The sequence below is a fragment of the Fukomys damarensis genome, unplaced genomic scaffold (genome assembly GCF_012274545.1).
Source record: "Fukomys damarensis isolate Sample0158 unplaced genomic scaffold, DMR_v1.0_HiC HiC_scaffold_19, whole genome shotgun sequence".
In the NCBI taxonomy this organism is placed as follows: Eukaryota; Metazoa; Chordata; class Mammalia; order Rodentia; family Bathyergidae; genus Fukomys; species Fukomys damarensis.
Genome location: NW_022900931.1, coordinates 36998740 through 37012176, shown reverse-complemented (window position 1 = coordinate 37012176; position 13437 = coordinate 36998740). Strand labels below are relative to the sequence as shown.

The window sequence follows — 13437 nt, the reverse complement described above, 5'->3', positions numbered from 1 at the left end:
GCAGGTCTGGGAGGCCCCTCAATCAGATCCCAGCAGTAGACAGTGCCTCACCTCCTCTGGGAACAACGCTTACTTAGAATTTCTCTGCTGGGTGCCATATGCTGTGGCCTTGATGTACCCCAGGATTTTCTCCCAGAAATCAGTGTATTTCCTGCTTCAGCAGCAGCAGCAGTCATTTTCCCCACGGAGTTGTTGTTTTGTGTTTGGGGAATGGCATCCGCAGACCAAGACCTGGACCCTGGGTGTGCTGGCTGTCGCTGTGGGCAGAGGCGCTCTTCCTGCTGTTGGGCACTGGGGTAGGGCTTTCTCCTGCACAGCCACAAGGCTCACCAAATCGCAGAGGGCCTGATTTTTTGCCTGCTATGTTTGACATGAGAAGCTTTTATGGCCACATGTGAATCAGAAATTTATCACAAACAACTTTAGAAGGGAATGAGAGTGGTTAAAATAAATCTGCTAAAAGTAATGCAGGAGAAAGGTGGGGTATCCAGACAGAGCATTCAGACATTAACTTGGAGCACATTGGTTTTAACAGCTGGTGACTCAAGAAGGGACGTCTGTCTGCTGGAGAGCACCTAGCGCAGTTTTGCTTTCATTTTACACTTTTTGCTTATGTGGGGCTTTTGCTGTTTGGAGGGGAAACAGCAGCTGGAAACAACCAGCAGCACAAGCAGAGACGCAGTTGAGAGGAGGCAGGAGTACTGGCAGGATTTTCTAAGGCCATTATGCTCTGGTGAACTTACAGCTGTAGTCGTGACTCCGAGTGCCTTTTACAGTAGGGGGTTGATTTTCTTTCTCAAGACAAACGTTTCCCCCAACATATGGTAAAGTTGCTGATTCAGTCAAGGAAAACATAATGTGAGTGTGTTGTGTGTTACTGGACTAGTAATTGTCTTAACACAGGTTTACTGGTAATTCTTGTGGACAACAGAGATTCAGACAGCACTGAAAGTGGAGGAAAAGCTGAGGGCTTGGCCACCCTGAGTTGGGCTGGAATCCTCACCATTGTCGGTCTGCCCGGCAGCCTAAACAAGTCACTCTTGTCTAAACCTCCTCACACCCCGTCATCATTCCTCATTGGATCGATTTCTCATAATGACTGTTTCCACCTCGCAGAGTTACTGGAAAATTTAGGACCAAATGAGAACAATTTGAGCAAGAAAATAAAGTTGTGGACTTGAACACAGAACCAAAAATATAAGTATCAATGAGTTCTTCCTGATGTAAATAAGTGATTGAACCAGCTTCAAATTGAGAAGAGGGAACAAAGTTCCCAGGCAGAACTCCCTGCTCTTTATGTAGAGTCTGCATAGGATGACTTCCTTCCCAAGGGTGCAGCACAGAAAGGGGAAAGAAAGGAGTCACTTCTCGTGTGCCACGACCACTCCAGTGGAGTCTGCGTGACAATGCAGGTCACCTGGCAGAAACCAGACCCGAGGTATCGTCCCCACGGGGTTAAGCCTCCTGGAGGTCCTTGGCACACACCGCATGCAAAGTCAGCCGTGAAGAGAATAGCTGGCCTCTCTGCCTGCAGTTTGGGGACATTGGGTTCATTTATAATTCTGCTCTATTTTGTCTTTCTTACTATTTGTTCATTATCTGTAGAATTGTATTCTGGGCCCAGGAAAGATCAGGAACAATTAGATGTTCCTAGAGATGGGGAGGTGTTGAGGCACAAGAGGACGGGCGGCCAAAGTGCTGACCCTGAGCCCCGGACTGAGAAGTCCTGAAGGTGATCCTGAAGGTGACATGCTGAAGCCAGTCCTTTGTTTTACATACTTCCCCTTCTGATTGCGTATAGGTGTGGTCTTACCTTGACTTAGTGGTCTTAGCTTTTGTGATTGTATATAGGTGTGGTCTCACCTTGACCTTGTGGTCTTAGCTTTTACAGTACTGTCTATCTTTCTCATGCCTGCCTGTGACTGAAATCACTCTTGAGGTGTGCCCTTGAAACTAGTATATATGCACCTAGAGTTAGAAATAAAATTGCAGCAGCTACTACCTTCACTACTCAGTGCTGTGTGGTTTCTGACTGTCGCTGCCGAACCTGCTCCCACCTTTCTGAAGATCCCTGTTCTCCTCGTGAAATCCAGTCTTTGCTCCCCTACGGTCGGTAGCATCCAAATAACTTTTTATATTGAGACATTTGCTCCTTATTTTTACTAAACTTATATTTGCTTTTAGAAATGCAAACAGATGCAAAGTGATTTTGAATTGTTGTTAGAAGTCAGTGATGGAAAATGAATTACAAAAGTTGAAGGATACGGAGGTTGGAAAAATTTTAGTGTCTGAAAATGCCATTTAGTACATGTTAGCCTTATTTTAGGATAGGACTCAAAGTAACTTTTAAATGTTTTCAATATTACTAATTTATAGAAGCTATACTTTAAAAAATAAGATATTGTTATCTTCTAAATTACTATTTTAGCTATCAAAATCAACATGATGCTGTAAAAAGCAGGCAATATAAATATTCTGAAAGACATTTCTAAGCCAGATATTTCATTTTATTCTATTATCAGTAAATTAGATTTTAAAGTATCTTTAAAATGCATTTTATAGTACAGTTTTCTTTGGTATTGAGTGATATATTTTTCCCAGTTCACTATACCAAGTAGAGTAAATAGAAATGCCAAGATTAAAGGAAAATTTCTTTCCTTTTTTTCCTTGCTATTTTATCTTATAAATTTATAGACAACAAAGCCAAACAGAAGTGAATTTTATTATCCATTTAAAAATAAAATATATGCCTAAAAAATATTTTTGAATCTGGTAATTCTAGTTGATTTAATATTTCTTCCTTAGAGGAAAGAGAAATAGTACCAGGAGACGTACAATTTAATCAACTGGAAAAACATAAATTCTAAATGGATATCAACTATGAGAAGAGGATTGTCACATATGTTCAATTTAGGAATAGTTTCCTTTAAGTATCATTCAAAGTCGGAATAGAAAATCAGCACATAAAAAAGCAAAAAACCGTAAATTGTCATACTGAAGGTTTGAATGGTCTGTGAAGTGTAAATATTTTGCAATATTTTTATCCTACACTATTAGAGCCACCTTGAAAACATGCTGGAGCCTATCAGTTGACTTGAAGTTGTAGCAGTTACTGTTTTTGCATCTCTGTGTTATTTCTTTAGCATTTTCCTCTTCTAATTTTGCTACAGAGAAGAGTGATTTTTGCATGTGTTTGTTCGTTATTTGGACCGGGACATGTCTTAGTTTTCTCTCCACAGAAACTCTGATGCTTATTTGGTAGGTTATTCTGTTCTATCAATTCCTGCCTCAGTCCCTGTACATCATTCCTATTTCACTCCTCACTTAATCTTTTGATATTCTAAAATATGTTAGAGCTCAGCAGCCACATTTCTAATTCTTTTCATATGTGAAACACATTCAGTGAATGGCTGGCTTCTTTTACCATTGGAAATTACTTGTGGCAGAAAGATATTGTTAAACTCTCTTGTTATCTTTGCGACCTTGTGGGCACTGTATTGTCTCTGCTCTGCTATGCCAGAGAAAAAGATTCCAAAAAAAGGAAAACATTTTTTTCTTTGTTATTTTTGAATGATTGCTTTCTTTTCACTAGGAGTCAAAATTTTCTGCATCTCACTTTATGGCCTGTGGGTTTGTGAGGTGCCGCCCATCGCACTTACTTTTCTCTCGCTGCTGAGACAAAATACCCCACACCCAAAGGTAAAAGAGAGAGGTTTATTTGGCTCACACTTGCAAAGGTTTCAGCCCACAGTTGGCTGGCTCCAAGGCAGAGCAGCACTTGGCAGAGGGGAAACACTTCATGGTGGCAGAGATGAGAGAATTGAACAGCATCTTCTTCTGCTCTTTCTGTCTTACTCAGACTAATTCAAGCAGCAATCACTTTAATCCTGGTACCCTCGGGCCAAGCACTACCCCACAAATCAATCCCAGCATCACATTCTAGACCCAGCCACCTCTGATGAAGCCCCACAAATGACTGCACGAGGCTTTGGGGCACAGCTAGACACAGCCCTAACACTCCTCTTCCAATGTCCCCCCTGCTTACCACAGGCTGTGACCACCATGCGAGCTGAGCTGATGCTGTCCTTGCTCGTTCTGGTAGATGGGGAAGGGAATCAGGTCTCTGGCCTGTGCTGGATGCAGGCACCTTCCGACCCAGGCTCTTCTGAACACGAGCCAAGCCGTGCATGCCTGGCTTCTCGCTGTGAAGTGCTCGGCCCATGTCCTTCGCAGCCTGGGCTTGAATTTCTCAGGTTGTGTATTTCCAGCCCACTCCCTTGGCTGTCTCTCAACGAATCACTACACTGAGAACCCCCAAGTTGTGAAGTTCTCCTGAGTCTGCCTTAAACAACCCCTTGAATGACACTTGATTAAACTCTGGCAACATGGCAGACAGCGCACTGGATTCCCTGCCCAGCCGTTGCTGGCCATGGGGAAGGAGTCGCCTTGGAGCAAAGCCCCATCCTGCTCTTGCAGTTCACAACAGTCATGGGTTCCTCCTAGTGCCAGCACTGCTGACCGAGTCCACTCTCCCTGGAGCTCTGAACCCTGGGGGCTCCCACTGCCTGTGGAAAGTGGGTCCCTATTCCAGGAGTCAGGGTAAGCGTCCACATTGCTTCATTCTTTCTCTGCCTTTGTCTGTTTTCCCAACTGCCCTAGTTTCTAATTTTCCTGTCAGTTCTTTCCCAGTTCCCAGAGATCTACTTTTCTTTTCTTCCTCACCAAGTTATTTTCTAGGGCTCTGGATTCCAGGCCTCAGAGAGGGTAAAATTTTGCTGCTGATCACTACTCTGCCACTTTGGTTCTGACCTGATAATGTCCTTTGATGCACAGGTTTTTAATTAGGATGAAGGCTAACTTATCTGTTTTTTTTTTCTTTTGTTCATATTTCTGGTGTCAGGTCTACAAATCTTTTGCAAAATTTAAAACATGAAGACATAACCCTGTTTCTTTGAAATATCTTATTTTAGCTCTTTTATTCAGGTCACTGCTCCATTTTAAGTTAATTTTTATATCATGGTGAGCGGCAAGGGTCCATCTTCCTTCTCCACCTCTGGGGATCCAGTTATCCCGGCATTATCTGCTGAAGAAACTTGTCTTTCCCCACTGAATGGACTTGACACCTCTGTTAAAAATCAGTTGCCCAGAGATAAGAGTTAGACAACTCCTTTCTGAGTTGTAAAGGGAAAAGAAAAACAGACACTAACTATATAGTGTGTTTGTTATCAACAGGAATGATCCGGAAAAGAGGAAACTAAAGACGCAAGCGAGGACAGAACTGCCTCTCATAGCAGGCAAGAGGGTTGGCACCAGGATATCCGCACCACTCTCGCTCAGGAGGGCAAAGTGCGCCTGCAGGAGCTGCCGGCCGGTAGGTTCAAAGCGTAGTAAACGTGGGAGCAAACCCTCCACACAGCAGACACTGCTCACCTTACTGCACAGCAGACACTGTTCTGAGGACTCGGTGGTGCGTCACACCACACAGTGCCTGCCTTGTGGAGAGGTCAAACCTAAGGGTGAAACAAAAGACCAGAGACAAAGCACATCTGGAAGTCTCGAGGATCTGAAAGTCGGATGAGGACAGGGTGTCTGATAAGAGGATCGAATTACCTATGAAATAGCTGCTGAGGGGCAATAAGCTGGCTATTGCCAGAGACCTGAATCTCCCAAAAACAATTCCCGTCAGTAAGCAACATTGGCAGTTATCAATGTATAAAAACACAACATATCAAGTACCACATACAGAAACTAAATACAGCTGTATTGTCTGTAAATTTCTATAAAGCAATGGTTTAAATTAGAGGAATTAAATATTCTGAACGGTGTTTCACATAGTGACCCAGGAGTAGTTGTTTTATTTTAAAATTAGATGTAATTGGGCAACCCACTTTCAGCGTCCCCACCTCTCTCAGGAGCTGCCTCTCAGTAAAATTCCCTACTTAAAAAAAAAAATTAGGCTTAATAAGACCATAAAACCAGACAAAGCAGAAAGTAAAATAAAATTGTCTAATGACTTCTTGTGAAAATTCTATACGCTTAAAGTTTTTCTTTTAAAATCTTTTTTAGTATATTTTGTTTTACTGTTTTTTGAAACAGGGTTTCACTAGCTAGTCCAGGCTAGTCTTAAACTGAAGATAATCCTGACTCAGCCTACCAAGTGCTGGGATTACAGGCATGCACCACCACACTGAGCCCCTTCATTTAAAATCTCGGTATCATCAAAGCACACGCAAAACTCAGATTATACAAGCAAGGAAGTATACAGCTTCTCATAAGCAGTCATCTTTGTCTCAAGCTTTGCCCTAGCATTTCCGTACCCCAAAGGTTGCACGTTAGCCAGTGTATTCCCCTCACAGCAGTGGAGGCTTAGGAGTCAATCTTGATGTAATCCAGTTTGAGTATCTGCTCCCGCTGATCACGTGGAAGCCACTGCTACTCTAGAGGATTAGTCACTTTCCCACTGCTGGCCCAAAACACCTAACATACACATAACTCACAGGAACTGGGTATCCCAGCATTATCTGCTGAACAAACTCGTCTTCCCCCAAAGTGGACTTCACGCTCATGTCAAGAGAGACATGAGGGCCGGAGATTTAGCTCAGTGGTTCTGCTCCTGCCTCGCAAGCTCAAGTTTGATCCCCAGTACCAAAAAAAAGAGAAAGAGACACACATTAGCCAACTCCTTTTTGAGTTGTAAAAGGAAGAGAAAAGCAGATACTAACTACAGCATGTTTGTTACCGACAGGAGTGATCTGAGGGAAGGATGTATTTTGGCTCAGTTTCAGTCCACAGTCAGCAATCTCCGAGGCATTATCAGCATGGCAGAGCTAAGGTGCTCAGTCCAGGGCACTGGGACACAGACAGCACGGAAAGAGTCACAGAGGGTGAGGCTGGGGCTGGGACACCCACACCATCCGCTTCAGCCAACTCGGCGCCCCCTGCTAAAAGCCCATTCTGCAGGAACTCATTAGTGGGCCTATCCACGGCTACAACCAGTGCCCTCACAATCCAGGCCGCACCACAGGAGTCTCTTAATCCAGGCAAGATGGCAACCGAGATTACACAGCACTCCTGGATTCTAGAAGGATCCTGGGGAGGACACAAGAGCGAGAGAGCCACTGTGTATCTTCACAGGCTTGGAGTCCCTGGAGATACTACTCTTTTGGGCACGTAAGTTGGAAATAGCTAAGCTTTTAAGGAAAACAAGCAAGAAACTAAAGGCCCATGATATGCATTGAAAATTACCTCTCCAATTCTACCAGACCACAAAAAGGGAAATATGTTAATGTCAGGTTAATATAAAAAGTTGACCTTACATGTTATTTTAAGTAGTATTATGAGCTGTTCTAGCAGCTTACAATCTTACCTGGGACTCCATATTTAAAAAAAAAAACTCATAAAGTAATAGCTTGTATAACAACAGAAAAATTTAAATGTCAGTTAATACAATTGGTGTTTGACATTAACCACTGGTGATTTCAAATATTTTTAGATTTTTTTAAAACATAGTTTGATTTTTTTTTTAACTTTTTTTTGGTGTGGAGGGAAGTTAAGAGATGGGAATCTCTCTATGTGGTTCAGGCTGGCCTTGAACTCACACTGTAGCCTAGGCTGGCATCGAACTCCTCTTGCTTCAGCCTCCCGAGTGCTGGGATTACAGGCATGAGCCACCATACCCAGCCTTAAACACAGTTTTTGTTTTTTGAGATAGGGTCTCACTATGTAGTTGAGACTGACCTGGAACTCACTATGTAGCCCAGGCTGATCTCCAGCTCACAGCGATCCTCCTGTCTCAGCCTCCTGAGTGCTGGGATAATAGGTGTGCGCCATCATGCCTGGCTCTTAAACACAGTTTGAATGGAAAAATTTTATAACTGTGAATCTTATTTTCAAGATTCTTACTTTTTTGAAAGTGTCTCACTGGAGAATGATGTGCTTTTGTGGCTGAGAAGGTAAAATATTTTAGTGAAAAGGTTCGCAGTGGCTTCATTTTGTATGTGTATGTATATAAAATATGTAATTACCAACCCCTCACTATAGGTTTTGTTTATGGGTTTTTTTTGGGGGGGTACTGGGGATTGAACTCAGGACCCTGTACTTAAGAGGCAGACAGGGTGTCACTGTGCTAAATCCCTGGCCCTCTTCAGACTGTAGTTTTAAAATGCCAATATTTCAAGCCTAAAATTATTTAAATGTCAGTACTCTTACCAATAAATAGCACAATATTCAATACAATTCCTCCATTTTCCAACACAAGATTTCTAGAGTTAGAAAATCATCTTGCCTGTTATAAATCATAATATACAACTTCACCATATTTCAACCTCAAGGACAGTTGTGAAAAAAAATATGCACATATAGGAAATAGACCTCATTCTTATAAGAGTTACTAAAATCTCCTTATGGGGGAAAAAATAAGAACCAAGATATATCATGTAAAGGTACAAATCCCCAAAGATGAATGCCATCCTATTGTACACCTCAAATTTACCAATAAACTTAACGAAAAAGAAAACCTCCTTATAAGGAACAGAGTTCTGCAGCAGAAACACATTACTCAACTGAGTACGCTTACACCATGAGAAAAGAAGTCAAACCTGGCAGGAATGTGGCTGGCTAATGAGGGGATACGTAGTAATAAATGAGAACGAGGATTTCCCGCGTGGATTTTCTAAACTCGTAAAGACATGTAACTCTCACCTAAAAGATGCTCTGATCAAAACTAGGAGGCAGATTAAGTGGAATAAAATAAAATGGTCATCAATTAACGATGACGGAGAGAGGGAGTGCTGACCCCGAGAGGCTGGTGGAGTGGAAACCCCAGACAGTCCTCACCCACAGATCCGAGATGAGCTGTGTGTGCCGAAGGGGTCCGCAGTGCTTTCAGTAAGCTTTCCACCGCTCAGTGCCGCCTTGGTTCACGGACGCCTTTCTCTGTGAGCAATCTGGCTCACAAACAAAAAGCGTTCGGCAAAATTTTGTTTTTGTTTGTGGCCTCTGCATCAGGTTACAGATACGACTGCTGCCTTTTTCCCTCACAAACACAAACGTGCCGTCTTTTCCAAAGTCATGGACAGATTAAGTTTGTGAACCGGGGTACCACTTCTTGGTGGACATATACTTTTGCACAAAAACAAACCAAAGCCAAATGAAAACAACAATTTCTCTGGTTTTTCTTCAGAGAAGAATGATAATTCTACCTCTATCTTAAATAAAATTAAATAACTTCCAGCTTCTAGTAGCAGCTCTCAGGTGATGTTCTTAAAGAATTATTTCTGCTTAACGTGAGGATACTTGTTTCCCAACACAAGGGGACAAGGATATAAATCCTTATTTCACCAGGCTTTCCCTCCCGAAAAAAGAACGGTTGTAGCTTCTGACATAGAATATGAATCGATCAGAAATGTTTCCTCTACCTTTTTAATTCATGAAAAGCTCATGCGCACAAATTGGCAAGTCCACACAGCTGAAACAATTCAATTGAAGTATTTTAGGCATTTTTATTTAATAAATAACTTCAGTAAACAGCGTTGTAAAAAGTGAACTGTTAAAATTAAAAGGCACTTAAAACAAGAACGTGACTAGCATGAAACAAGACGGGCAGCCCCCAGAGTGAGAAGTGAATACACAGTGTCCGTCAGGCCCGCAGGAGGTGAGATCGCTGAGGGACTGACTGCGCTGTGCAGGCCACAGGGCGGCTTCGCGCGTTCACGGAAAAGGCGAAGGCAGAAAGAACTGATAACAAGAAAGTCTTACCCCGAACTGCAAAGACATGAAGAGATTAGAGGAGGTGACGAAAAGCACCAGGTATTAAAAAATAACAATCGAATAAAAGTCCAACTCAAAAGGTCCCCATTCAGCAAATGCTATGTGAATTATGGCCTTTGGGTAAATAGTGCTAAATCAAGGACTCTTTAGCAGAAAATTTCCCCGTTCATTTTTATCCAAGGCTTGAATTTATAAAGAAAAGGCATACAAGTTACCAAGACGGAGTAACTCTTAAAATGGCACACAGGTTTTAAAGCTATTTGTTTTTCCTTCCTAACTCTCTGAATTTTCCCCATGGCCTCTGTAGATTTCAAAAGGGTGTCACACCAGGAACCCTCAGCACATTCATCTTTCAGATATGTCACCAGTCATGTCTAACAGGCAAACAGCGAAGTAATAGGCTGAAAACGATCCTAAACGAGCTAGCGAGACAGTTACTGTGGATTCTGTATAGCTGAAAACTGACATATCTGTAAAACTAAAAATTGGTTTCAATACATGATTGACAGAAACTCATCGTGGTCTTTAACTATGGACCTTTCAATCACCCTCGAAATATCACTTAATTCAGTAAGAGCTTGATCTCAAAAGTCCAGGAAGAAAAGGTCAAAAAGGCACCATGTGACCTTAGCTGACAAGAATAATGATCCTGTCTCAAGTCTTTTGTCAGTCCCTGGCATGGATTATAACATTATTTTCAAAATAATAAAAAAAAATTTAAAATTATACATATTATACACTTTCAAAACTTGCACATGAAAAAAACCATGGCAATAGTGCCCTAAGCTACTTTACTGTGGCTATGAAAATTGCTACTTTGCATTCAGTGTTGTGAAATCTGAAAAGGTAGTACTCATTTTCCCTCATACTTTGGATTGACCACAGTCGTCACGGCACTCTTATAAATAGGATTTTCACCCTAAAAAGAGAGAGAGAGAGAGAGATTATCAGTTACACAATTAAAGTCATCTGTCATCATTTTAAAACACAAGACTAAGCGTTACACCCATGTGAAGAAGCCATCCCACTCCATCTGTCCAGGGAGCACAGTGTTTTAGGAGGCATCATTAGTAGCTCACACAGGGATGTAGAACGTAACTTGTTCTGCAAGCCAGACGATGTGTTATAGCTGCCCCTGTTCACTCCGGAGTCCTTCCCCTAGGAGGCTGATGAGCACTTCCTCCACAGCACACAGTATGCTGCTCTTAAGGGTTCTCTCCTGCGAACGAGCTCCCAATGCCCACCTTAAGGAAGCCTGCACTCTGCCTGCCTCCTATCCCCTGCTGAGGCTCTGAACTTGCTGGAAAATCAGAACGAGAATCTTTGGCCATTCCTTGCTGTGAGGAGCTGTGCTCTGGTCTCTCCTACAAAAGTCACTGATTAGAACATTTGTCACTGAGAGTCCTGTGTCTTCACAGTCACACCACCAAATGTGCTTAGGATGTTAACTAATCGCCATTCTTCAAGAAGTCATCATTACTCGTCACTAGCATACTGCTGACGTTTTACTGCAGTACTCTACCATAGAATACTACAAACCCAAGGCAAAATACAAGAAATCTTTCAGGACCCCAAAATATACTGACAGTGGTATTTTAAGCAGAAAAGTAATACAACTGTATTTCTGCCTTCAAGGAAGGTAGAGTTTGGGGGTGGGGGTGACAGACCCAAAAAGAAGGCCCTGTGATAGAGTCCAAAAGAGGACTATGTACACAACACAAGGAACTGTACCAGAAAAGACAGATGAACTTTATTCAAGAAGAGTAGGTATATTTTCATATACATATGACACTACAGATAAATTACTGAAATGTAAGTAGAAATAAAGTCAGGTACAGAGAAAAAAAATGGTACATTTATGTAGAAATCTAACCCCAAAGTTTTGAAGTTCAGGAGTAGGGGCGTATACTGTAAGGGGAAGGGAGGGAGAGAAGACAGGTACAGCCAGTCTCCTCTGAGGGAAAGGTGCGTGTGAAAGTGGCAACCTCAGCTCAGCAAGTCGGGGTGGACGAGCTCAGCACGTACAAGCCCTCGCCTTCTTCTACCCCTCAAAATACAACCTAACCAGCGGTTTCGGAACATGGAAAAATTCAAGATTCCTCAGAGACAAACATGGATGATAACACTGTAAAGAATCTCAGATCCTAATCCCCACTGGAGCATATAGGTTCTTATACAGACATTTAGAAGTGGGAGTCATGAAACTAGATCTTGGCAACTAGCTTCCTAGAAAGTCACAGTGCAGACAGTGACTCATATTCCCATCCTCCTATCGGCATATGGGGCTAACACTGTCCATTCTTTCAAATATGTTAAGACAATAAGTCACCATTTAATTAAGTTTCTTTAAAATGATACACTAGATAAATTCAGTATTTAATTCTTAAGAATAGTAGGGGAGGGACCAAAATAAAAAATAAAAAAACAGGGAACAAAATATCAATATTGATGAGTCCAAAGTTTAATTTATAAGGAAGAACTTACCTTTGGAAAAAAGTTTGCTTTGCCATACACACAAACATATTTATTATTTCAAAGTTCATCCGAACAAAAGTTGAACATGCAAGGTTAGAGGTAAAATTATCTATCTGTATTAGGCATCAGTTTAAATGGAGGTAAACGGAAGTAATTCAGATTAGTTCCCATCATTCAGAGTGCAATTCCACTCCACAAAGAAACAGCCAATTTAAATCTGGAGACCAGGGTTCTCTTCCGCCCCGAGGCCCTCTGTTTCTGAAGGGTCGTGCTGTGCTCTCTGGGAAGGCTGCGAGTGGCGCTGTCAGCTGAGGTATTAAGTATACCAGACATAATCTTGAGACCCGGAATCCATATTTAAATTCGCAAGGGGACAGACTCATTTTTCCAACCTATTTTACAGTTATACATTAGTAATCTGATTTTTTTTTTTTAATGTGCCTATCCAGGGCCAGGGATTTAGCTCAGCAGTTCTGCCACCTGCCTCACAGGCACAAGATCCTGAGTTCAATCTCCAGTTCCAAGAAAAAAAAAAAGTGCTGATCTGGTAGTTGTATCTGTCAAAGTAATTATAGTGTGTGATAATAATGTAATGAATTAACAGACCCATTTCAGAAAAATGCCTTATAGTCATTAATTTCTACTGTTAATTTCTAATGTAATTTTTCCCGAGAAAACATCTCAGTGTAATCTATAGCCATGAATTTACCTGAGCTTTCTAGAGTGCCTGCCTAGCATGTGTAAAGTCTTGATCCAGTCCTCACTGCATTTGCTTCTTGAGTTGTATGAGATGCTTATTTTGGAGTGAGATTTTAGCTAAAAATTACGTCAACTATATAAACACTAGGAATAAATAGTAATCACTTATTATTAATTTCCGTGAAAGTATGATTAAACACAGCAAGGGTGAAATTTCCACCTCAGTAAAACAAATAGAAATTTTTCTCTCATGTGAGAAATAACCACATAAAAAAAAAAAGAAATAACTACATGAAATTGTCAATATCTTCCTGTTTTTTGACCTAAAAATTTAAAGAAAAAAATTTCAATAATTTCACTGGCTAATCTTTTTCATCCAAAAGTGACATTCTGGGGCCGGGGATTTAGCTCAGTAGCACCACGCCTGCCTTACAATCACAGGGTCCTGAGTTCGATCCCCAGTACGGCCAAAAAAAAAAAAAAAAAAAAAAAAAG

The 13437-nt window shown here is 41.6% G+C and overlaps 1 protein-coding gene across 1 annotated transcript in view; it reads right to left on the bottom strand.

Moving 5' to 3' along the window:
- Positions 1 to 9472: 9472 nt before the first annotated feature.
- Positions 9473 to 13437, bottom strand: part of Itgb1 (integrin subunit beta 1) — a 27900-nt gene continuing 23935 nt past the window's right edge. The window contains exon 15 of the mRNA XM_010614742.3: positions 9473 to 10687. Within this exon, the coding sequence (XP_010613044.1) occupies positions 10622 to 10687 (66 nt within the window). The 3' untranslated portion in view covers positions 9473 to 10621. The remainder of the gene's footprint in view (positions 10688 to 13437) is intronic.